Source organism: Lucilia sericata, unplaced genomic scaffold, assembly GCF_015586225.1.
Source record: "Lucilia sericata isolate MDLA Ls3-8-SP2 unplaced genomic scaffold, ASM1558622v1 Contig000655F_arrow, whole genome shotgun sequence".
NCBI classification, from domain to species: domain Eukaryota; kingdom Metazoa; phylum Arthropoda; class Insecta; order Diptera; family Calliphoridae; genus Lucilia; species Lucilia sericata.
Window position 1 is genome coordinate 212,212 of NW_023994660.1, and position 27,252 is coordinate 239,463.

Here is a 27,252-nt window from a genome sequence, read left to right on the forward strand (position 1 = left end):
TAGTGCATTTTTATTTAATAAATTAAATAACTTTAATTTAAGAAATTAATTACGGAATTTTGAAAATAAGAAAATTTATCGGAAAAATATAAAAAAGTGACGTCTGTAGAACAAATATAAGTGTATTGCTCGATAAAAAAATATGTATATATTGAGTGATGAGCGTGTGTAATTTGAAAATAATAAACAAGATTGTTTTGAAAAAAAAAGAAAAGAATTTTTGCAAAACGCTTTTAAATATATAAAGAATTAATGAAATTAATATTGTTACAATTGTTTTTTATTTAAATAAAAAAGCAATGCCACAACGACACCTCGTTGTGTTGGAAATATTTCGGTTTTTTAATTAATTTATCATTAAAAACGTGAGACACATTTTTAAGGAGTTTATATTAAAAAAAAAAAAAGAATTAAAATTATATTAAAAAGAAACAGTGAAGAACAGTAAAGAACGTGAATTTTGCCGCAATTATTTACATAAATCGATATTCATGAAAGGTATTTGTATCCGCACGCCAAAATATTGTACACGTTTTTTTTTTAAACAAAATTTTTATTCCAAACAAAAAGTTAATTTTATATTTCAAGTGTTTTATTTCTTTTCCTTAAAATTTTATTGTTCTTTGAAATCGATCAAAGTGAGTAACAATGATTAATTTAGCGTTTTTTTTTTTTTTTTGTTTATTTTAAATAAGCGATTTTTTATTAAAGCAGTGATTGACTCTCTTAGCCAATAGGGGACGAAAGAAAATTTTATAAAAATACATGTAAATTCGAAATAGGAGTTAGAATATATGAATTTTCTTTGTGCTAACCATTGTCTTAAAATTATTATTTAATTTCTAACTCTATTTTATTAAATAATTTAATTGCTATTAAAAATACTTAGTATAAATAAAAATTTTAGAAATATATATTTAAACATCTTTTAAAACATCATTATTATTATTTTAATCAGATTTTATTGGAGACACGAACTTTTGATTAATTCCGCAAAAAAATTTAAATAAATATACAGTCTATGATGACTAATTAAAATTATGGAAAAACACAGTTTTAAATTAAGTTGTTACTAATATTTGATGTAATACTAGTTAAGGATTCATTCATGTGAAGTTTTTATAGTAAAAAAATGTGATTTATTTGCAAAGAGTTTTAAGCGGAAAGGCAATGAACCTGTCAACAAGGTGTTTTTAATAAGATTTTATTGCTTAACTAAAGATAAGGGAACTAATACTGAACTAGTGCTGTAACTGGTTCTATGGGGGCGTAAAAGTCAATTCTACTTCAAACTTTTTACATAAAAGTTTACTCTAACTTCGATAAGAAGATGTTAGAGTAAACGGGTCAATAAATAACTTTATGACATTCTATAGCGGGGCTCTAAACCTATCAAAATACGTTCGTTAATGTAATAGAAATTATTATTATTTTTAGAATAACAGTGGAAAATTCAAAACTAAAATCGGTATCAAGTTTTGTCTATTTTGTCTTTATTGATCAATTTTATTCAGATCTATTAATCACTTGTATTCATTCCTTTAAAATTAATATTTATTTGACATTTTAATTGTTTAATTGTAATTTATGTCAAATGCTTGATTCATCTATTTATTTAATTTGCTTAACGTTTGACACTTGAGCTTGAAATCTTCACATACAGTCAGTGTAAAAAGTGTGTTGCAATAAAAATTACAGAAATGTTAAATAAAAATAATGTTTTTGTGTTATTTGAAAAGTTTCAGGTCTACAATCGGTTATCGATTAATCGGTAGATATTCTGCCGTTTAAGCTGGAGGTCCACACCACGCGTTTTACGTTTCTTCGCATTCTACGCGTCTGCCAAAAAAGTAGAATCAGTGTTGTTGTGTGCTACAAGTTACAAGCACAAAAGCGTAGGATGCCTTGACGCGTAGAATGATTAAAGTAGATCTACTTTCTACTTTTGTAAGCGTCATAAGCGGCGCACGAACATGTCAGCTGATTTTGATGCGTGAGAAGGTATGAAAAACACGCAATGCTTTGACGCGTATTGTGGACCTCCAGCTTTAAAATAATTTTTGTATGTCCATGGCATGTACCATGTTTATTTTTTTTTTAAACAACATGGTCCATAGTCCACACCATTATATAGGAACATGTGGCGGATCATGTATCCCCTTATGAATTTTACAAAAATCTTCTATAAATTGCTACTCTTACTATAAAAGGGGACTTTTTGGTACTTTTTCGTTTTTCAGAAGGCACTTTTTGAATTTTCTATAATATTGAACCTAGAAGCATGAAATTAAGCATATAGAGCCCGGATTAAGAAAGATCCTATAAAAGGGGACTTTTTGGTACTTTTTTGTTCATCAAAGGTACTTTTTGAATTTTTGTATAATATGTGTTGGTCTACACAGGGAAACTTTATTTGGAAAACTTTTAATTTTGTGTGTGAGAGAAAGAGAAAGAAATATCAACCATCTCTTTCTCTCACACACAAAATCTAAAGTTTCCCATAAAAAGTTTCGCTGTTTGAACCAGCACTACTGAACCAACATAAATTTAAACAATAACATAAGTTAAAGCAAATCTGTAGGAAAGGATTTTTGGTACTTTTTCGTACTATGACTAGTACTTTTTGGTTTTTTTGCAGCACATTATGATAAGGGAAATATAAGATTCGGCACAGCCGAATATAGAACTCTTACTCGTTAAAATATTCAATTTATTTATTTAAACATTAAACAAACTAAATATAATTTTATTTCACTAAATATGTATCACTTCTCTCTCGCATTTGCTAAATTAAAGCGCGCAAAATATTCCTCTGTATAACTTAAATTTGAAACTTTATGAAACCAACTTTCGAATTAAAAAAATCGTTTTTTTCTTTCATAACCTGTATAATACTTGCTTTATTGAATTTATTATTTATTTATAGCTTTTATCAATTATTTATTTAAATAAGTTCCTAACATTTTATTGAATTTTTTAATTTTTATAAGATGTTTTTATTTAATTAATTGGCCATACAAAATGGTATAATTAAAATTGATAAACGAGTACAAAACTTTATACAATGTATAAAAAATTTATAATTTGTTAAAAAAAGTGAATGGTAACTAAAGAAAACAAACTTTCATTTAATAAAATTCCTACCTAAATACAAAAATTGATTTTAAATAAGTTGGTAATATTAAAGTAATGAAGTGTTCTCATTATTATCACCGACGACTGTAGTGTTTCTAATTAAATCAGAACATATGCTTGTTTCCATTTTATTACACTTTATGTCATTATGGCCTGAAGTGACAGATAAAACGTTTTAATTTTTTTTTTAATTAAAAAAGCGAAAAAATCTTTACATTTGTTTTATTTATTCCACTTAAAACCTTAATTAAATAAAAGAAGATTATAGTGTTTGTTGTAAGAAAACAGTGGTAAATTTACCACTTTATTATAATTAAAATGTTGATGGAGTATTTAACCCATAAATTTAATTTATAAAAAGTTTTAATTATTAATAGCTACTTGTTTTATGATATAATTTACTTTGTATTATCTATTATACAGTGGGATAGGAGGAGTAGGTTTTTCTTTGTTTGAATCTGTTTAAATTATCTCAATTGAAAATTGTATGTATAACAGTTTTCTTTGTAGAAATTGTATATATCTTCATAACAGCTTTATATATAGAATGTTATCTGTATAATTGTGTTTTCTATAGAAAATAGTACATTTTTATAACAGTTGTTTATAGAAAATTTATTTGTATAACAATTTTCTTCATAAAAATTTTTCTGTATAACAATATTCTTCATTAAAATAAATTTATAACACTTTTTAAATAGAAAATTGTCTGTATAACAGTTTCTTTAGGGAAAATTATCTGTATAATAGTTTTCTTTATTTTTTCTATTAAAAGTTAGATAAAAATGTTGTATAACAGTTTCCTTTCTAAAGACAATTTTATGTATAACAGAACTTTAATAGTGTTCCTTATAGAAAACTGTCTTTACTACAGGTTTTTTTATAAAAATGTTTCTGTATAACAGTTTCTGTACAGAAAATTATTTGATAACATAAAATTTTCTGAACAATAATAGTTTTTTTTTTTATAAAAAAATGTGTATAACAGTGTTTTATATATAAAATGATTGATTGTTGGCTTTATCTGTGGAAAATTATTTGTATAACAGTTTTTAATTGAAAATTAGAAGTGCAAGTCTATTTTCAATATTAATGGTGAATGAAAGTTGTTAGTATAACAGTTTTTCTATAAATTATCCGAACAAAAGTTTTCTCCAAAAAAAATTGTTTGTATAACAGTTTCTATATAGAGAATTATCTTAATAACAGTTTTGTCTATTAAATAGTTTAACTATAAAAGTTTTCTCTCAAGATAATAATTTTAACATAAAATGTTTACGTATAACAGTTTTGTCATATATTTTTTGTATAACAGTTTTCTCTATAAAAGTTAAAAGTTTTCTATCATGAAAACTATCTGTAAAAAAGTATGAACAAATATTTATGTTTATCGAATAAAATACATACATAGATAGTCTAACCACTGTGCAATTTAATACTTTCTTTAAAACAGTGCTTCAAGTTTATCAAAATAAATAAAACAAGTTGCTGTGTTTTTACTGTTGTTATTGTAGTCGTTATAATTTCGTATTAAACAATTTAGAACAGATTTAAAATTCTTCTTGAGAAAACAACAAGAATAATTCCAACATTTTTTTTTTTAATTTTTGTTTTGCAAAATATAATGAATTTGATGACAATTAAATTTGATTTATTAGTGAAATATAAAATATGATGTCGCAGGCATTTAAAAGTTTAAATATTTTTTTGTGTATTTTTGCGAGGTAAAATAAATAAAATAAAATATGTTTGAACAAAATGCACAACAAAAGAAAACCTTAAAAAATAATGTAGAAAAATGTAAACAGAACATTTAATTCAATGTTTCAGATGCGTTTTTTTAAACCTGTACCATAATAAAATGCACATTTATTATGAGACGTGTGACATTTTAATTTTATATATTTTATATGCTTTTTTTGTGTTCTTTGTACATTTTTTATAATTATTCTTTACACTATTTTAAAATGATGCTAAGGAGAGAGCTTAATAAGTTCTTAAATGTAAATAAACACAATATTATTGTTATATGAACAATAAAATAATGTACATTAGTAACAATAATAATGCTGTGGCACATTCCATAAAAGACCCTAAACAATTGAGGGTAACAGCGAATATTATTTGCCCTTCATTTCCATGTACTTTAATAAAATATTTAACACTTTGGACCAAATTTTTGTTGCAACCCTAGTAAACACACTTATTATTGTATAATTTTTGTTAACATTGCACATTTGTAACATCCCAGCAATTCCGGGTGATAGTCTCTATCAAGTGATTTGAACCACCATTTACAGTCACCACTAGTTACAGATTTGCATAGTTAACCCGCAAGTAACGAAATTGGAGTTTCATTTTCACAACTTTGTTTAATAAATCCATTCTTTCTACAACTGCATCATGTCGGTGCAACAACACCACCGCAGTGGTAAAAATTTGACAACCTTGACACATTTCTTTTAGAGTCCCTTAAGTTCGATTCGATTTTAAAGCAAATTACTGCCAAAAATAGATACATTGTACAATTGTAGCACAGCTGGGACACGCGAATAAAAAAACGTAACATGTTTACAACAATTTGCAACTACGACAACAATTGTAAACAATACCGATTATATTCATAGTATTTATGTAGAATTGTATGTAGAGTATTAATCAGATATGGAAAGTTTAGTACTTTCTACTTTTTTCAGTACTTTTTAATATCGAAAAATACAGCGTTACCCCCACGACAATGGTCCACATATTAGTCAATAGACAGTACATACTATATATAGTCTATAGTGTAATCTATAGTCAAGTCTATAGTCTAGTCTATAGTCTAGTCTATAGTCTAGTCTATAGTCTAGTCTATAGTCTAGTCTATAGTCTAGTCTATAGTCTAGTCTATAGTCTAGTCTATAGTCTAGTCTATAGTCTAGTCTATAGTCTAGTCTATAGTCTAGTCTATAGTCTAGTCTATAGTCTAGTCTATAGTCTAGTCTATAGTCTAGTCTATAGTCTAGTCTATAGTCTAGTCTATAGTCTAGTCTATAGTCTAGTCTATAGTCTAGTCTATAGCGTAGTCTATAGTGTAGTCTATAGTGTAGTCTATAGTCTAGTCTATAGTCTAGTCTATAGTCTAGTCTATAGTGTAGTCTATAGTCTAGTCTATAGTCTAGTCTATAGTCTAGTCTATAGTCTAGTCTAGTCTAGTCTAGTCTAGTCTAGTCTATAGTCTAGTCTATAGTCTAGTCTATAGTCTAGTCTATAGTCTAGTCTATAGTCTAGTCTATAGTCTAGTCTATAGTCTAGTCTATAGTCTAGTCTATAGTCTAGTCTATAGTCTAGTCTATAGTCTAGTCTATAGTCTAGTCTATAGTCTAGTCTATAGTCTAGTCTATAGTCTAGTCTATAGTCTAGTCTATAGTCTAGTCTATAGTCTAGTCTATAGTCTAGTCTATAGTCTAGTCTATAGTCTAGTCTATAGTCTAGTCTATAGTCTAGTCTATAGTCTAGTCTATAGTGTAGTCTATAGTGTAGTCTATAGTGTAGTCTATAGTCTAGTCTATAGTCTAGTGGCAAATTTGGGTTTGTACTTAAAAAAAGTACCACTTTTGTTAAAAGTTAGTACTATTTGGAAATTTCAAATTTCCATTCCTGGTTTTAATAGTAGATCAGTTGTAGTAATACTTCTCATATTAATTTTATCCATAAAACCTTCAAGATGCATTAAATTATAACAAAACAAATCTGTCTTATTAATACGCTACAGCTAAAACTGATGTATTTTAACTATTATTAGGGTTTGTGACTTCAGAAAAATATTTACTTTAAGGTACTGAAAATGGTATATTCTATCTTGATTTGAACAATAATTATACTAAAAATTGCCTACTGACCATTTATAGGTTTGTAATTCCACTTGCTAATAGAGCTGTCGATTCCATATCTTTGTATTTCCCATGACCCTAGTGATCTTGCATCTTACATACTATTAAAAAAATTCAAAATATCGGTGCATGTGAAATATTCTGGAAATATGTAAGTATATCAAATAATATTCTTAGATAAGATTCGGAATAAGCTTTCTTAATTATTTGGAATTTCTTAAAAAATATTGAAGATTTCTTATAGCGTTCGTTATAGTCGTCATTGTCCCATTGTAGTTAATAAAAATTAAAGTTTGTTGATATATTCTTTATTGTATTTAAATTATTTTCAATATTAATGTGAGTATGGAAAAATTTTCACCACATAATTTCCCTTTCTTTTGAATTAAGTTTTTTACTTTTTGATACACACTCCTAAGAAAGCAATTTGTCGCTTTTGTTATTAGATGCCGCCTGATCGTTTCTTGTCTTAAATGAATTGTGTTTAAAAAAAGTCAATAAAGAAAACAAAATCCAGTTTAAACACAGTTTCATTAAATAATTTAAGAGATGATTATATTTATATATTGCATACTACAGTAAAACCCAGATAAGTGTTACTTCTACTAAATTTATACCCTTCATATTGTTTTCGTGTTACCATAAAATATCGCTTGCAAATATCAATCATTTATAATATTAAGGATCTAAGACCAAAACAAAATTTCATAAATGATTCGAATGATGAAATATTTGAGAGTAATTCCCCAAAAATCTTGACAATTTCGCAGAGGTTATTATCGCAGGTTCACTGTACTTTTTTATTAAGTATAAAACATTTTAAATAACAACAAACATGTTGATATTTACTGCCTCTACTTACCCACGCCTGCTCTTTATTACGAAAACATTCAATACAATTCATGTTCAACTTGTACTACGTATCGCAGCGTATCGTATCTATTGTACCTCGTAGTAGTCTACAAGTAACAAAGCTAGACAGAAAGACGAACTGAGTTTTTGACTTCTTTACTCAAAAAAAATTGAAAGCAGCGAAAAAACATGGAAAAATAAAAGTATAAAATACAAATCTAAACAACTGTAACTGAATGTTTTTCTTTTGAAAACTTTTAGTCGATCACTAGTTGTCCAGAGTTAAAGTTCGTTTTCAATTGAAACAAAATAATATAATAAAATATATTTATATTAATAAAATAAAAAAAATATTGACTTTATATATAAAACAAAGTAATAAATTAATTTATTTTAATATTTTATTTAAGAAAATATAAATTTAAAAGTGAAAACAATTTTTTTTAAATATAAAATTTATTGAAAAATAATCTGATTAATTAAAAAAAATATTATTTTTTTTTTAAATAAAAATTAGAAAATAATAAAAAAATAAGCAAATTTTTGTACAATTAAAAAATAAATCTTAAAAACAGTTTATTTTTCAAAGGATTATAATCAAAACTGACTAACTCTTATTTTGAATATTGCACGAAACGAAAACGAATTAAAAGAATGTAAAAAAATCTTGAAATATTAAAATTATAAATATTGAAATTTAAAGAAAAAGCAAAAACAAAAAATAAAAATATTTTTTAAAAATAAATAAAACATTTTTATAAAAAGAATTGAAATTTGAATTTTTAAATATTCAAACTGAAAATGCAGAATTTGAATAAAAAATTAAATAATAATTATTATATAATTAAATAATCTAAAAATGTTAACAAAATTTGTACAAAAAAATAATTTTTTAATTAAAAAAATAAATGTTTCAAAAGTCTTGTTTAGAGATTTGAAATTTAATATAAAACATTGTAAATAAATGACTTTTAATACTAGAAAAAATAAAACACATCTGGTCACGTGACTAGTTCTATACTGATTTAAAGCAAATTTTATATAATTTCAATTTTAACTAATTAAGTGATAAGACCTTTTTTAACTAGTTACCGCACTAGTACACTGTAAACAATTATTAAAAATTTGCCTTTTTTTTTATAAATTTTACCAACATTTTTTAAGTGAGTGTATGCATGCTAATCTTTAGATTATTTTAATTAAAGGAACTGACAAACAAAAATTTTTATAAAAATAGAAAAAAAAAAACATATTTGATTTAAATAAATATTTTGTTTTCACTGCAGTAGCAACAACGTTTATTAAAACTCATTAAAGGAATTAAACTAAATAAATGAAATAAATCAAATTTAACATAAAATTTTGATTACACTTATTAAATTTTATTATTTAATAATATTTATAGCTGCTGTCGCAAAATTCAAAGTGATAATTGATAATAATTTGCTACAAAAATTCATACATTTAGTTTTTGTAGTAAATTAGTTTTATAGATTTTTTTTAATCTTAAACAAAAAAAATCATACAAATATTATTATTAACTAAGTAGTTTTAAAAACTCCTAAAATTCTGTAGTATTACCTGCACGTTTTATAGATTTACTACACTCCTTCTTATTCTTCAATAATTGTTATTAATAAATATTCATTTATGGCTATTTTCTTCATAAATTATTATTTTATTAATATTACATTTTATTGTTTGTGAAAAAAGGCGTTTAATTTAAGTGGCTGTTTAATTATAATATCTAAATGCTCTAAAAAATATTTACATATAAAATTAATTTGAATTAATGCTAGAAATTGTTCAGTATAAAAGGTCTTAAGTGGAAATATTAAAAAAATTATTTAAACTAAACTAGATTATAGATGCTGTAGTTTCGACTATAGACAAGACAATAGCCTCGACTACAGGTTAGATGACAGATTTAATATATAGTCTCGATTATAGACTAGGCAGTAGTCTCGGCTACAAACGAGATAATAGACTCTACTTTAGGCGAGAAAATATTCTTGACTATGGACTAGATTATGAACTAATTTATAACAATATTCTCGACTATAGACTAGAACGTATAATAAATTGCGATCCTGAATAAAGTCCCTCAAACAGTCTTCATTACAGAAGATTGTTTCTACTGTACACTAGACAAAAGTCTTGAATATTGGCGAGACATAAGCCTCCATTATAGAATAAAGTCTGTACTACAGACTATAGTCTCGACTATAGGATATACTACAGTCTCAACTATAGGTTAGACTATCAAAACAATAGTTTTCACTAGAGAGTAATCTCGACTACAAACGATATAATCGTATGGACTACAGATGAGACAATAGTCTATAGTTCTGATAGTCTGAACTATAGAATAGTTTATAGTCTCGACTATAGACTACATTTTAGCGACAACTATAAAGTAGACAAAAGCCTACACTATAGGCTATACAGTATTCTCGACTATAGCCGATATATTAGTCTCGATAATAGTCGATCAAGTATTATCGACTATACACTAGTCTATCGTCTCTACTACAGATAAGACAATAGTCTCGACTATAGTCTATTTATGGGATAGATTACAGTCATGACTAAATACTAGACATTCATCTCCACTACAAATGAGACAATATTCTCGACTGTGGTATTATAGTCTCGACTATAGATATATAAACTACACAAAAGTTTTCATTAGATTCTATAGACAAGGCATTAGTCTATCCATCAGACGATTTAATAGTCTCGAAAATTACATATCTCGGCTATATATAAGACTAAATTTTGGTTTACAGACTAAATTAGAGTCTTGACTATAGTCTCGATACAGTCTCCCTTTAGAGTATACAGTAGATAATAATCTCAAGTATAGGTTAGACTACAGTCATCTATAGGCAGGACTATAGTCTCTACTCTAGACTAGATTTACACCCGACTGTAAACTAACAAATGTCTCTAATATAGACTTGAAAGTAGTCTCGACTACAGACGAGATAATAGTATACACGCAGAGAAAAAACATGGTTGTGGTAACCATGTTCCAAGAGCAACATATTATGGTTAAAATTATGATTGTAGTCTTAACATAATACCGTTATTGTAACAAATTTAAAATATCATATTATGATTAAATACCGTTAAAATTATTTCATCATAATATTTTTCTATTTATCATAATAATATTGTTATACATGATCATATTATGATCCAATGTGTTCAAAATTTCATTCAAAACTATGTATCGAAATCAAAATAAATTTTACTGAAGCAGTAAAATTACAGTTTCTAAAAAAAGTAAAAAAAAAATATATATATATATATAAATAAAGATTACATACTTACAATACTTAGCACACTTCGCAAATTTCAATTTGATTCACAAAAACATAACTACATTATTCTATGCAAACTGAAATACTTATACATTTAATGCTATAAACCAAATGAGAATTATTCATTTTATTGTCGCGTAAAAAACACACACGAAAAAGTAATCTCTGTGAGCAAAAGTTGTTTTGTTGTTGTATTAATTTGTTGATGTATCAGCAGACATATAACAACATAACATATAATTGTTTTTTATAACAACATAACATACAATGGTTATATAACATAACATATTATGGTTATTTGCAAGTTTAAATGGCTGTTAATAACAGAATATGTTTTCCTTGTTATCAGTATTTAGTTGTTGTAAAAATAATTATGATTCAGTGAATTATACTCAAATTTATAATTGCCTGGAACATGAAAATGTTTAGAGTAACTTAAATATTGTTAAAATCTAATTAAAATAACAATTATATGTTTTTGAAAACAATATATTGTTACAGTAAACATGGGATAGTTGTAGTAACCATTTTGAACCATGTTTTTTCTCTGCGTGTAGACTATAGACCTCACAATAATCACAAATATGGACTAAATTATAGTATAAACTATAGTCTCGACAGTAGTCTCTATTATACTATAGACTAGACAATAGGTTCAACTCTAAAGTTTACCCAACTATATAAATGACGGCACAATATTTTAAATATATACTATACTATATTTTCGACTATGGACTAAATTACAGTCTCGACAAGCCTATATTATATATGTAAATACATATACATATAATATAGTCTCCATTAAAGACTTGACAATAGTCTCAACTATAAGTTAGAATCCAGTCTCAACTATAGACTATGTATAGCAACGACTATAAACTAGACAAATGTCTCCACTATAGACTAGAAAATATATAGTCTCGACTACAGACAACATAATAATCTCTACTATAGACGATCTAATTTTCTAGACTATAAAATAGACTGTTTTCTCGACTATGGACTAAACTACTGTGACTATAGTTTCGACAACAGTTTCCATAATAATATACATATATTCTCTACTAAAGACTAGACAATACTCTGCTCTAAAGATAGTAGTAGTACACACTCGCAAACATGTACTATATAAAAAAACTGCAACTTAAGACCTTTTTTATTTGATTTGATAAGTTCACCTGAAACGATTTACTCAATAAATTTTAAATAATATATTTTTAATGAGACATAAAATACAAAGGAAATAATGAATTATCATAAGGTTTGTTACAAATAAGAAGTTGTAGAAAATATTTAAACAAGATTTTTATTTGAAATATTTAGTATAATTAAAAAACTAACTATTAGTATAAAAATTAGGTCGACTTAAGTTAAGTAAAAGGTTCATATATGAGGGCTGTGAGGTAGTGATGAAATATATTAATTTTATTACATCAATAACTTTATTTTATTTCATAGAATTTAATTAAATATTAATTATTATTTATTTTTGTATATTTGCAGTTTGTTTGTTACACCATATAATGAGGAACAATCAATTAATTGATTAAAAGAAGAAAAAACTCGATTTGAATCGAATCTGTTACCTTTTGAACTTCTTAACAACATTATCTTGCCTTTTAACAATTACAATACTTTATCAATAACTATTATTAGATACTTTTTGGAGAATTATGGAGTCATCACCTTTTGTTTTGAAAACTTCAAATACCAAACGTTTTGTTATTGAGGATTCAAGTAAGTTTAACTTTGACAATGTTACGTATTACTTAATTGACTTAATAAACACGTGTAAAACTATTTTCAGTTTTCTATTACTATTTATAATATGTAGAAGAAAATAACAAAAATATTTGTTTAATTTCTCCAATTGTTTTATTGATTCCATTTGCAAAATGTGTTGGATTTTTTTTGAAGAGAAACTATTTAATTTATTGGTTGAATATTTATTTATTTTTTTTATTACATCTGTGTCTATTTAATTACATTGTTTTTATTCGTTAGATAAATAATTTGCTTTTAAATGTGATAATCACTGGTTTAGTTTTTATTAATTGCTTTCGGAAAAATCTAAATTTTCCCTGTTAAATATTCATTTGTGTTTTCTGTTTGCGTTTTGTATAAATTAATGCAGTAAGTTTGATTAATTTATTTAGACGTTTTTATTAAAATCTATATTTATTTAAAAGAGAGAAATGTAAACAAATGTAGAAAACTAATTGTTTTATTTTTTAATTAGTTTAAGGGTTAATCAATTGATTTTGCAGTTAATCATTTAAATTAGAATGACTAATAAGAAAATTGTAGAAATTTCATGAAGTAGTATTTCTCAGATTTTGCTATCTTAATAGCAAATCTTTTACGCGTATTTAAATCAATTTTGAAATTAATGGAATGATTTGAAAAAAAATCTTTATTATTTAACGGTAAAATAATATATTAATGACATACAAACATACTTAGAAAATAGACTTAATAATAAAAAATAAAAGACGTTTCTATAACATTGCTTTCTTAAAGGTACTACAGATTTATAAACCAAAATTCTACTACAAAGATTTTAAGAATATTCTAGTTTGATGGAAAATTTTAGATGAATTGATAAATCCACTAGTTTATAGTTTCTATAACCTATATTCTTTCGTTTAAAGTCTAGTCCGTAGTCTTGAGTATAGTCAAGTCTATAGTCTAGTCTAAAGTCTAGTCTATGGTTCAGTATATAGTCTAGTCTATAGTCTAGTCTATAGTCTAGTCTATAGTCTAGTCTATAGTCTAGTCTAGTCTATAGTCTAGTCTATAGTTTAGTCTATAGTCTAGTCTATAGTCTAGTCTATAGTCTAGTCTATAGTCTATAGTCTAGTCTATAGTCTAGTCTATAGTCTAGTCTATAGTCTAGTCTATAGTCTAGTCTATAGTCTAGTCTATAGTCTAGTCTATAGTCTAGTCTATAGTCTAGTCTATAGTCTAGTCTATAGTCTAGTCTATAGTCTAGTCTATAGTCTAGTCTATAGTCTAGTCTATAGTCTAGTCTATAGTCTAGTCTATAGTCTAGTCTATAGTCTAGTCTATAGTCTAGTCTATAGTCTAGTCTATAGTCTAGTCTATAGTCTAGTCTATAGTCTAGTCTATAGTCTAGTCTATAGTCTAGTCTATAGTCTAGTCTATAGTCTAGTCTATAGTCTAGTCTATAGTCTAGTCTATAGTCTAGTCTATAGTCTAGTCTATAGTCTAGTCTATAGTCTAGTCTATAGTCTAGTCTATAGTCTAGTCTATAGTCTAGTCTATAGTCTAGTCTATAGTCTAGTATATAGTCTAGTCTATAGTCTAGTCTATAGTCTAGTATATAGTCTAGTCTATAGTCTAGTATATAGTCTAGTCTATAGTCTAGTCTATAGTCTAGTCTATAGTCTAGTCTATAGTCTAGTCTATAGTCTAGTCTATAGTCTAGTCTATAGTCTAGTCTGGAGTATAGTCTATAGTCTAGTCTATAGTCTAGTCTATAGTCTAGTATATAGTCTAGTCTATAGTCTAGTCTATAGTCTAGTCACAAATCTCAAAATTGTGTATACAACCTTATAATTATTCTAAGCACTGTTTTAGTATTTTCCTCTACCATTTAACCGTTATCAGTCAATTGAAATTATTTTCATATAATTTTTAACATCTTTAAATAATGTTAAATAATTTGTTTTTTTTTTTCAAAATTAAACTAGTAATTTATATGCCAGTAATTTGTTTAAAATGCCAATCAGCCGTAATGTGTGTGTTTTAAGATTTTTTTGTAAAAAAATCGCAGTCAAATCAGGAAGTTACAGATGATTTTTGAAAATTAATACCCGTACAGCTCTTTAAAGTGCATGAATAAACAAAAAAAAAATACTCATTATTTACAAAAATACACTAGTAATAACAACAAAAATTGCATGTTTTTTGTTAATACTATTTTGTGATTTTTTTATTTATCATTTTGCATGACGTTGTGATGTTTGCACATTAACCTTCGTATTACCAAAGAACATTATTTACATATGTGCATATGTTAAGAAACTCATACTGAGTTTTTATGCATACTTTTTATACTCTAAATAAATAATTTAAATTTATGTATGTGCATCAAGAACAACTTCTTAAATTTTTATCAAATTGTCAAAAAACGTAACTATGATAATGATAAAAAAAAGTCTCCCCCAAATATTGTATGATTCAACATTTCTGATAAGTTTAAAAATGTAGTCGATGAGTAAAAAATATTTTCATTTATTATTAACAAATAGCTTACAGTAACCAATGATTGAAAGTCGAAATTATCAGCCAAATGGGTTATGGTATCTCGAGGTTTAAAGAGGTGTGTCCAAAAACTGAAATAAAAATATACTATAAACAAATTTGTTGTTTTTCTTTAAACAATTTTGAAGTGCATTTGTGTTGTTGTTTAATTATATATTTGTTTATTTGCAATTATTTATATCTTGTAAAAAGAAAATTTGTAAACAAGATATTTATAAGGGAAATACTTTCATTGCGGCATAGGCACAGTGTTACAAATTGTGAATTCTAATTCAAGTGTTACAGACATACAACTTATGTTACCCCCAGTAACATACATACTAAGTATTAAATCAAATGACAATTTCACGCTTACTGACGGATATTTTCGATTAGCACAGTTACGAAAATCTTAAACAAAAGCAAATGTTTCATATGCCAACTGCAGCTAATGTTATTTGTAACAATTTCTAAAAATAACTATAATTTTCTATAAAAATAATGTGTAAACATTTTGTATTTTGCAACTACTTACGCTTTTTGTTTTTATTTTTACATTAATTATTTTGAAAGTGGTTTGGATTTAGAATGCGTTCGATGTGTGAATTTCAAGGTTGAAAAAACGCATTTCCGTTTAGCTGCCAAGTGTTACAATTGATGTGTCAATTTTAGTTTGAAATTGTGATAAACAAAGTAGCACACCCTATAATTACGATTTGAGTAATTATTTAATATCTTTAAGAAAACAGGAAGTTTGTAGTTTGACATAATGTTTACAGCTGTAGACAATTTTAAAGTTGATTAGTATTTATTACATTTTGTCTATTGGACATACAATAATAATGAATATTGGAATAACAATAACAATGAATAGTCTAGTCTATAGTCTAGGTTATAGTCTAGTCTATAGTCTAGTCTATAGTCTAGTCTATAGTCTAGGTTATAGTCTAGTCTATAGTCTAGTCAATAGTATAGTCTACAGTCTAGTCTATAGTGTATTAGTCTAGTTAATAGAGAAGTCATAGTCTAGTCTATAGTGTAGACTACAGTCTAGTTAATAGAGAAGTCATAGTCTAGTCTATAGTATAGTCTATAGTCTAGTCTATGGTCTAGTCTATAGTCTAGTCTATAGTCTAGTCAATAGTGTAGTCTATAGTCTAGTCTATAGTCTAGTCTATAGTCTAGTCAATAGTCTAGTCTATAGTCTAGTCTATAGTCTAGTCTATAGTCTAGTCTATAGTCTAGTCTATAGTCTAGTCTATAGTCTAGTCTATAGTCTAGTCTATAGTCTAGTCTATAGTCTAGTCTATAGTCTAGTCTATAGTCTAGTCTATAGTCTAGTCTATAGTCTAGTCTATAGTCTAGTCTATAGTCTAGTCTATAGTCTAGTCTATAGTCTAGTCTAGCTAGTCTATAGTCTAGTCTATAGTCTAGTCTATAGTCTAGTCTATAGTCTAGTCTATAGTCTAGTCTATTGTCTAGTCTATAGTCTAGTCTATAGTCTAGTCTATAGTCTAGTCTATAGTCTAGTCTAGTCTATAGTCTAGTCTATAGTCTAGTCTATAGTCTAGTCTATAGTCTAGTCTATAGTCTAGTCTATAGTCTAGTCTATAGTCTAGTCTATAGTGTAGTAGTCTAGTTAATAGAGAAGTCATAGTCTAGTCTATAGTTTAGTCTACAAATTAGTCTATTGTCACGTCTATAGTCTAGTCTATAGTCTGGTCTATAGAATGCATAATTTGTAGTGAAGTCTAAGTATAGTCTAATCTGTAGTCAAGTCCATAGCCCAGTGTTATAGTCAAATAGAATCTAAGTTTGCAGGAAATAAAACAACAATTATTTAAATTTAAACCTGAAGACATTTAACATTTTTTCGTTTTAAATGTTTTAAACATTACTAATATGACAAACAACTCCTAATTGTTTAACTCATTAGTGATTTGTTGTATAATATGAACTGTTTAAATGTTTTTTTTTAAGTATTTTTGGTTGTCTTTTACGCTGAAAATCTGTGCCAATTGATTGAACACAATTTGCTCATTAAAGGAAAAATGTATTTCCCCCATTTGACAACGACTTATGAGTTTTCTTGTAAATATTTTAACCCGTTTTATTTGGGTTTATACTTTTATTTTCAAAACATGATTTAATTTTTAGAAAACCGCTTTAGCAAGGTTGAACAAAAATTCCCCAAATTAATTATTCTGTAAATTACTTCAATTCGAAGAGTCTGTCTCTCGAAAAGTCTGTCTGACTCTAAAGTAGAGCACACAAAAATATTAGCAATTGTAATTGTTAATTATAAAATCATAAATTATATAAAAAAAAAAATTAATTAACTACACATTTTCGTCAAAAAACACCTTAATATTGAAATATTTACAATTTGTTGTTGTTCTTCTTAATAATGCGTAATTATTCCTTTGTAAATGATACAAGCAAAATTATTTTGTTTTTTATTTAATTTTAAAAATGCGTTCATTGACAACTACTAATTGTCAATACAAATGTTTTTATTTATTTTTTTTTTTTTTTCGCTTTAATTTGAAAGTGATTTTGAACTTCAACTTGACACTTGTTCAACTCAGGTTTTTTTGTTGTTGGTTGATGTTGCCAAAACAACTTTAATATAATTTTAGGTGTGAATATGTGATGTGGGTTTTGAAATTGTTAAATGCATTGTTTACAAATAATGTCAAAATTTATTGAAGAAAAAACCCAACCGCAATAACGGACATTTAAATAAATTTCAAATTTGTACGTACTTTTATTATGTACGTGTGTAAACATTTTAATTTTTTCTGGGAAATGTTTAAAGTATTAGACATACTTCCTGTTTTTTTGAGGGGATAATTTAAATAAAATAATGTAATCTTATCTGTCAAAACTAGACTACAGACAATACTGCAGCCAAAACTATAGACTAGACAAGTCTATGAACTAGATTAAACACAAGAATATATAGAGTCAAAAATATAGTCAAGTCTAAAGAGTAGGCTATTTGTCAAGACTGTAGACTAGTCAAGAATATTTAGTAGACATAGACTAGATTATAATAAAGGGAATAGCCAAAAATATGGAGACTAAACTAAGCTATCGATCCATACTATAGACAAGACTAGCCAAGACTTTAGACCTGGTTATAGATTAAACTATAGTCAATAACTAAGTCCAGACTAGATTATAGTCAAGGATATGGACTAGAGTATAGGGACTAAAATATACACAAGAACATAAACTGTTATAGTCCAGATTATAAGTAGTTAAGACTGGCCGAAACTATAATATATATAGACTTTGGACTATATGGTCAAGGATAATGTCAAGACGGTCAAGAAGGCTAAAGTTAAAGCTAGGGTCGAACTTAAAGTTAAAATTATAGTCGGGGCTATATAATAGATTAAAGTAAAACGGTAAAAGTAGTTTAAGAAAATTTCAGAGATAACAGTTGGAAAAGTTGAAATGAAAACTATTATTTTTTATTACATAAATAGATATTTAATTAAAAAAAACTCTTAATCTTTCTTTACAGTAACTAAGGTAACATCAGATGGCGAACCACATGAAATGATGACCATGATAGCTGGACTATCTGGTCTTTTGGCAGCTATGGTCATACTAACGGTGTTAATATTCCTGGTGGCTTGTAAAAAATCGAAAAGGTATGAATTAAACTTTAAAAAGCTCTACCCGAATATTAAAATAATAATAAAAATTTACATTTCTTTTCATCAGCAAACATGAATGTGATAAATGTTCGGAAACCGGCTCCACTGCAGGCCCAGCTGGAGAAAATCAAAGTAAATGCTCTTCCACAGTTGATATCTACAATCCAAAGCAATTGCAGGGCAGATCCATCTCTGTAATATGTGGCAGGCAGGAAAATTTGGGCTGTCGCAACAGCAACAAGGGCAATTTGCACAGCAATTTAAATAAAGCCTTTGAGAGCAGTGAATTGGAATTGGAGCGGCCTAAACAAAAGAAGAAGACCCATTGGCAAGATGAAATGGAAATGCAAAGAGAAACTTCCATACAAATAGAACGTTATTAAGCAACAAATCACGCAATCGTAAATTAGATAAAGTGAAATGTAAACGAGAAGACTGAACGGAATTTTGGGCGATAAAAGCATCTATTGGTAGCACGATGTTGAAATCTCTAATTTTTTCGTATTAGAATAAATACAATTTTCTGAACTAACAATAAGCAACAAACAATAATTTGATGTATTTTTTAAGCTTTTAAACTTTGTTAATTTTATTAATAGTTTTAATTATAAATGATATTGTAAAATAGTATATGTATATATAAAAAAAGAATATAACTTATGTAAAAAATATATATATAGTAGAAATGCCTTCTAAAGTAAATCAACAATATCCTTGTAATCCGTAACACATCAAGTGCGACAACCCACTACCATGGCTAACAAAGCCATGCGTACATACATCCCGTATTCGGCTTGACGGAAATAGGCTGCTCTGGGATCTGAATCGAAATCTTTGCTAATTTCAAATACACGTGGCAAAGGATGCATAACAATGGTACGACGACTAGCCAGGGTCATGAGTTTGGGGGTGACAATAAATTTACCGCAACACTGTAAGGAAAACAAGGGCAACATTAGTTACATTACTTTTAAAAACCCAGTTTCAAGTATCTACCATTTCATATTCTTCCTCGCTGGCGAATCTTTCCTTTTGTATGCGTGTCATGTACAAAACATCGGTGGTGGGTAGAGCCTCTTCTAAACTTTGCATGACCTTTTGACTAATACCCTTAGAGTTGACATAACGTACAATGTGATCTGGCATGCCTAAGTTATCGGGACTGACATACTGTATGGTCACATTGTAGAGGGTCAGGAGACGGGCTAAAGAATGCACAGTACGGCCATGTTTCAAATCACCCACCATGGTAATGGTAAGACCATTGACGGTACCGATTTCTTCACGTATGGTGAAGATATCAAGCAAAGCTTGACTGGGATGTTCACCCACACCATCGCCGGCATTAATCAAAGGTTTGCGAGAATGTTGAGCAGCGCGCTATAATTAAGATAAGTAAAACTTAGAAACTGAAACGACTTTGCTCCCTTTTATTATTTGTATACTTACACCTACTGCACCAGGTTGTGGATGTCTTAAAACTACCACATCCGAATAACCAGCCATTACTGATATACTATCCTCTAAAGTTTCACCCTTCTTCACCGAAGAACTAGTTTCATCCATATAAATGACACGGCCACCCAATCTTTGCATAGCTGCGGCGAAACTGCAAGATGTTCTGGTACTAACTTCATAAAATACGGAAGCCATGATTTTGCCCTTTAATAAATCATCCACAGGACGATCTTTAACTACACGACTCTTAAGCAATTGAGCCAAATTGAAAATGTCATTAAGTTGCTCCTTGGTGAACATATCCACCGACAAGATGTGACGTCCCAAAAGACTGTGAGTAACGGGAGAGATGGGTGCGGTGGCAGTGGTCTTCTGTATGAGTTCCTTAAGTGTGGCATTACTGGCCGAGTCACAACGTATGCGTGGTGAGGGGGAAATAGGACGCAAAAAGTTGGGATCTCCTGAGAAGTGTACATTGGTTTTTGAGGGTGTTTCCGACAACAATCTGGCAAAAGCTTCATTAGCTTGGGAATCGGAAACAAAATCGGTACTACGATCCAAATTATCGATGGAAGTCTTAATTTCCAATGATTCCATAGATTGTTGCAACAGGGATTTAAGATTATAGTGACTGCGTACATTTTGACCAAAACCTGGCTGTACCAACACTTCTCCATCTATGTAGGCCACTTCACCGCGCAAGACTACACGATGTACCTTACCCTTAACCTTAGTACCCTCAAATGGAGTCCACTTAGACTTGGAATGCATGAATTCTTTGCTAATAACCCATTCTTCATCCAAATCAACCTCAACATAAGTATTGGGTTGATCGGGAAGACTGAATATTTTCTTGGGATTGCGATAGAATTTATTTTTAATATCTTCCAAAGACAAACGACCATCATCGACTGCTTGCAATAGTAAAGGCAAAATAGTCTCAATGCCAGGGAAGCCTGGTGGTGGCTTTTCGGAATTCTTTTCTTCCCAAGTGTGGGGAGCATGATCTGTGGCAAATACATCAATGCAATCAATATTATCCCACAATGCCTTTTGATCTTCAGGTGAGCAAAGAACAGGTCTAACTTCAGCTCTACCTGCTCCAATGGAGTCTACGTCCTTAGTAGACAAGAACAGATGGTGGGGACAAACTTCACAGGTTACACGCATACCCTTCTCCTTGGCAGCTTTAACAATCATAATTTCCTCTTTGCGGGCCAAGTGACATATATGTACAGCACGATCCATAAGTTGGGCCATTAAGATAACAGCACCCATAGTTTGTCTTTCAGCATGACACACAATGGGGGCACGTTTGGGCCAGTTTTGCATGTGTTTCTCCCACACCGTCATATCAGTCATTTTCAAATTACTGAATGTATCATTTAAGTACATTTTCAAACCCGCTGCTTGGGCAGCCAATTCATGAATATGTTGCCAATTGGTATCGGAAGCACCCACATACAAGGCATAATCACAACGTGAGCCAGCCTTGGCCAATTCTTGGAATAGAGTAAACGAGGTTCTATCTATGATAGAGGGGTTAGTGTTGGGCATGGCACACACCATGGTAACACCTCCAGCCAAGGCAGCAGCAGTACCACTGGCGAAATCTTCTTTGTGTGTGGCTCCGGGTTCACGTAAATGTACATGAACATCAATGAAACCGGGCAAGGTGACCATGCGTCTGGAAGTCATGCAATCGGTATGAGTTTTCATGGCTGGTTTGCGTCCTGTCACACGCATAGATTCCACCAACAATTTGGTACATTTAACATCAGTAACCAAAGGAATGGAATAGTCAACCGCTAAACGTCTGGTGCGATAACCATGGGTCATGAAGGAGGAAACTCTAGAAAAGTAAAGGGAGGGAAATTAATTAATGTTCAGTTTTGTTTCATATAAAAATAGCAATTATTTACCTTCTAGCACCACCACCTCTCATGGGTAAATTGATAACCATGTCAAATTGTTTGGTGGCCAAAAACTCAGCTAAATGTCTCAATTCACCACTCAAATCTTCGGGCATATTCTTATCGAAAGTCCATTGTACACATTCGACCTGAAATTTGCAAGAAATTATTTAATAATGTAAAAAAATGTTTAAAATATTTTGGTCTAAATTACGTTTAAAAATAACGGTTTAAAAATTAACAATGATCGGAGTCCTATTTGAAGGTTAGATATTCAGGTTGCGGTTCAATACTTTGCTTTATTGAAAAATGGTTTTATTTGAAATCCTATAAACTCCGCATCTTTTGCATAAGAGGAACTAGGAATGAATTCAACATTTCTGATAGATTATGCATGACTCTAATCGTTTACGAAATAGATCAAATTCGATACTATAAGGTTCATACTAAAGTCCCATTTAAAGGACATTGTGCGGAGATTGTTCCATTTAGTATTAAATTGATTTCATTGTTTAAATAGCTTTTTAAAAGTGTTGTTCCCATTTGATATGATTTCTGAGAATTTTGTTCTTCTGCCGAGATAAGATTAAGGATTTGTAACCATCTTTAGCAGTGATAGGTTTTTGCAAATATTTACAATTAAAGAAGAACACGAGTAAATATTAGTTTCCATATATTCCAAGTTCAATTAACTTGTAATCATTAAAACGACATATTTTCAATGACACAGAGATGAGCAAATGAATAGCATTCTGAATTTGTTTAGCTTTAAATTTAAAGTTGTTAGCAGGTAGCGGCAAAAAAAAAAATAAAATGTCATTAAGTTACTCTTTGGTGAACATATTCACCGACAAGATGTGACGTCCCAAAAGACTGTGAGTAATAGGAGAGAAGGGTGCGGGTATGTATGTATGAGTTCTTTAAGAGTGGCATTACTGGTTGAGTCACAATAACTATGATAAAAAAGTATATATGTGGACCTGGCCTTGTAGAACTTTGAAAAGTTGATTTTGTTTCGATATCAACATAGTGATTTTCTAAAGCAGGAAGTAAATAGAGACTGGATATGGTACTGCTATCAAAGCATTATCGATCCGAAGGACTATCTTGAAATACAACCACAAGATCGTGAAATAACGTATTCAAGATATCAAGAAGTAACTTATTCTTATTTAAGTTATAATATATTTATGCCCACAACTTAATTGTATCGATAATTATACACAAACTTACAAGGAAAAAAGAACATCATTTGCAGACATGAGTCTCCATATAGAGGAAAAAAGTATACCACTAAATGGTAAAATAAGATAAAATAAAATATATAAAGAAATCACCACCAAGAACAGGCAATCAATAACATATTTGTTATTAAATATATTATAAAAACAAATATTTATTGATAAGAAACATATAAAATAATAAAAATACCTTTTTTCAAACAAACACACATCTTGCACAACAACATTAATGATAACAATCAAATAGTAATGATCAATTTCTTTTTTTAGTTTTTAATTGTCACTTAATTGATGAAGATCTCGGTAGTAAAGCGAACAAAAAATAAGCGGAACTATAACTAAAAAAAATCCCCAAATTATTAAAACAAATGGGTCGTTCTAGTTCAAAACCTTTACAGAAACCTAATAATCCTTTACAGGAAATACAATATAAAGAGTCGCAAAGAGAACGTACCCGCCAGCAGCAGGAGAAAGAGAAAAAACAAATTGCTCGTTTGCAAAAGAAACAAGCAAAAAAGCTGGGCAAAACTAAACATAAACGTCGTGCCTCAAATGAACAAACACAAGATCAGCTTGCAGCATTAGCAGCCACAATACGTCAGCGTGGTAGTGCGGACGCGACGGAAATCAATCAATCGAATTTTAATTATCACACCATGCGTTATGATTTTCGTCGTGAGGATTTAAATCGTCAATTGGAAACGAAAATACAAAAACTATTGAATGAGGATTTATGTGAATTTATTTTAAATCAAATGGCCTTGTCCATACAGTTTTTCAAAAACTATGAAAGGTGTGTTTAGTTCAAAATTAATAACATTTAAATATATGCGATTTTTTCCACAAGTTTTCTAGTAAACAGGAAAAACCTTACATTTTGGAAGGCGGATATTTGTTTAGCACTTATGTTCCTAGCAAATAGTTCCCTCAACTACTGTTTCTATCGTTTGTTTGATAGTAATAAAAAGAACCAATTTTTTTATCTTTAATTTTGTGGGGATTTCATCAGTTCTCTGTTCTAAAACAAAGTGTTGTCTTCTCTTTATAGTGCTTCAATTTTTCAAGTGTTGCTATTAAAACAAGTGAAATTTTTTTGAAATTACTTGTATTACTCATTTACAAGTGATAACATAATTATATCGTTTTTTATAGGTTTTCAAAAAAAAAAATACTAAATGGAATTAAATTGTTTCAAAGCAATCAGTTAAGATAATTAAGTGGTACAAATGAGAATTCACACGTTTCTTGACTTTTTAAGTGGCTAATTAATGTATAACTAATAAGACATTTGTTAAGTCGGACATAAAAATATTAAATCTTTTCTCCAACTTAACTTAGCATGAAACTTTCATAGAACTAGTCACGTGACTTTTTCCTTGGTTATTAAAGAACATTACGAATTTAAACATTGTCTATTTTATTCATGCTATTTTGTTATACAAATTTATTAAATAAAAAGATTTTACCAAACGATCAATTACCAGGAATTTTGATATTAAAAAAAACACTTTTCTGTTTCCTCAATTATCTTTCTAAATAAATGACTCTTCAAATTACAGTGAACTCTCTGCAATTGCCGATGAAAAATTAAACAAAGAAAAACAACTCAATCAAAATTTAGAAGAACATTCGATACTGCTAACAAACCCATTAGATATGGCCATAGCAAAATGGGTCAACTACAAGCCCTGGTAAGTTGAGAGAATTTTATAACGCAAAATTAAACTAAATTTTATTTTCCAAAAACTTTCCTCAGTCATGGTCCCGATAAAAACAATGTCCAATTACTACAGCCTCAGACCATGTATGTAGTTTTTGAAAATATCGACATAGCCCGACCCAATGATGCCAATTATGATTCCATATCTCCTCTCTGTAAAGTGGATATGGAATTGGATTTTCGTGAGACTACACCCTGTAAAGAGGACTATATACAAATGCTCAGCAATATTAAATGGAAAGGTTATGTACGCTTGAAATTACGTGAGGATCCTAAGCAGGCGAAGGCAATAACAGGAGACTTTGAGGATATCTATAGTGAGGGCAGTTCGGGTTATGGCACCACCAGTCCTTACAGCAGTAAAACAGTTTTAAATTCATACGATAATGATAAAGAAGAAGACTATGATTATGCCTTCATATCACACTTAAATACTCAACATCCTCTAAGAGAACTTAAAATGTCCAATGCCCGGGAACAGCATAGAATAGATGCCAAAGTTTTGCCTGAATCGTGTATATCATCGTTGGGTAATTTTGTACAACCTTTGCAGGAAGAAGAATTTACCGATGATGAGGAGGATAGTGATAGTGAATATGAAAACAGTGATGCTTGTGAGATAGTAGAGGATTACAGAGATTATGACACTTTGCAGGCCATTAAACTATATAGAATTGAATTGGAAAAGCGGCGCAAGCTATTGGCTCAAAATTATTTAAATTCTCGAGAATTTATGAAATATTTTGGTGAATTGGTGCGCAAAAAATTGGCTGAAAAATTAAATATTTCAGAGCTGGAATTAAATGAGTCCACTTATCGCGGCACTTCCATATACACCAGCAAATATGAACTAATACCAGCTATATATGCCGCCCAAAATGTTTCCGACTGGCCCAAATGTGCCTTTGAGTTTCGTCTAAGAGATCGTCCCATTTCCACTAATCCCCAAACGGGCCAACAAATACAATGGCCCACCAGAGCCATGATTAAACGCATAGAAACTTTTGGTTTTCATGTCATACCCATGGGCTATGCACCCAAAAAGAAACGTAATCCTTTTAGGGATATCGAATGGCGTATAGTGTTTCCCAAGGCCGAGCGTTATCTGGAACAACACTTGACTAATGCCCAAGTTAAAGTCTATATGATAAGTAAAGCTTTAATTAAAAGTTTTGTGGAACCTATAGAGAAAAACAAATCGCTTATGTTCGCTTTAGATCACTTGCGCATGCATTTATTTTGGGAGTGTGAGAGAGACTACACTGCCTGGCCCGAAGAGTTCCTCGGTGAAGTGCTGTTACGTTTTCTTAACTCTTTCAAGCAGAGAGTTAAAGAAAAACAACTAAGTGATTATTTCATCCGAGAGCGCAATCTTTTCGAAAGTATACCCGAATATTCCCTAAATTCTTTATACACTATATTGGCGGATATTACCGCCAATCCGGTTATGCATCTTATGATAGCTTTTCGTAATTTAGAATTTACCGACGATTTCATACCTAAACTAAATTTTAAAAAGCTGTATGAGAATCTTGTGGAAAATGACATGGTTAAGTTGAAAATGTTGGCCAAAAATGCTCGTTCTTTAATTGATTTGGCTCAAGAGGATGAAAATGAATCATGTTTAATGCCCGATGAGGGAGCCAAAGGTTTGGTAGGTCTAAAACAGCATCATGTTCGAACAAATGGAAAATTGAGGCGTAAAACACATTTATTAAGACACAATATAGAAATGAAAAAACAGGAAATGCAGGCCAAAAGACGTTCAGTGGAGTCCATAGATGTAGAGGTAATAATA

The 27,252-nt window shown here is 29.2% G+C and overlaps 3 protein-coding genes across 6 annotated transcripts in view; 2 read left to right on the top strand and 1 right to left on the bottom strand.

Moving 5' to 3' along the window:
* Nucleotides 1–19,737, top strand: LOC119607076. Of its 3 annotated transcripts, none has more exons than XM_037960832.1 (4): nucleotides 1–498; nucleotides 12,692–12,925; nucleotides 18,987–19,116; nucleotides 19,190–19,737. In XM_037960832.1, the coding sequence occupies exons 2-4, from the start codon at nucleotides 12,862–12,864 to the stop codon at nucleotides 19,503–19,505; spliced, it is 510 nt and encodes a 169-aa protein (XP_037816760.1). In that variant the 5' UTR covers nucleotides 1–498; nucleotides 12,692–12,861; the 3' UTR covers nucleotides 19,506–19,737. The 3 variants fall into 3 exon arrangements, with proteins under 3 accessions (XP_037816760.1, XP_037816759.1, XP_037816761.1); XM_037960831.1 differs by lacking the exon at nucleotides 1–498 and adding an exon at nucleotides 8,023–8,237; XM_037960833.1 differs by lacking the exon at nucleotides 1–498 and adding an exon at nucleotides 8,131–8,149.
* Nucleotides 19,681–27,252, bottom strand: part of LOC119607074 (CAD protein) — a 16,488-nt gene continuing 8,916 nt past the window's right edge. For both annotated transcript variants that reach the window (XM_037960827.1, XM_037960828.1), the window contains exons 5-8: nucleotides 22,503–22,642; nucleotides 20,572–22,432; nucleotides 20,119–20,502; nucleotides 19,681–20,054 (exon numbers count right to left, since the gene is read on the bottom strand). In XM_037960827.1, coding sequence (XP_037816755.1) covers nucleotides 19,854–20,054; nucleotides 20,119–20,502; nucleotides 20,572–22,432; nucleotides 22,503–22,642 — 2,586 coding nt within the window. In that variant the 3' untranslated portion in view covers nucleotides 19,681–19,853. The remainder of the gene's footprint in view (nucleotides 20,055–20,118; nucleotides 20,503–20,571; nucleotides 22,433–22,502; nucleotides 22,643–27,252) is intronic.
* Nucleotides 23,398–27,252, top strand: part of LOC119607075 — a 5,021-nt gene continuing 1,166 nt past the window's right edge. Inside the window, exons 1-3 of the mRNA XM_037960829.1 lie at nucleotides 23,398–24,527; nucleotides 25,294–25,425; nucleotides 25,491–27,243. Of these exons, the coding sequence (XP_037816757.1) occupies nucleotides 24,103–24,527; nucleotides 25,294–25,425; nucleotides 25,491–27,243 (2,310 nt within the window). The 5' untranslated portion in view covers nucleotides 23,398–24,102. The remainder of the gene's footprint in view (nucleotides 24,528–25,293; nucleotides 25,426–25,490; nucleotides 27,244–27,252) is intronic.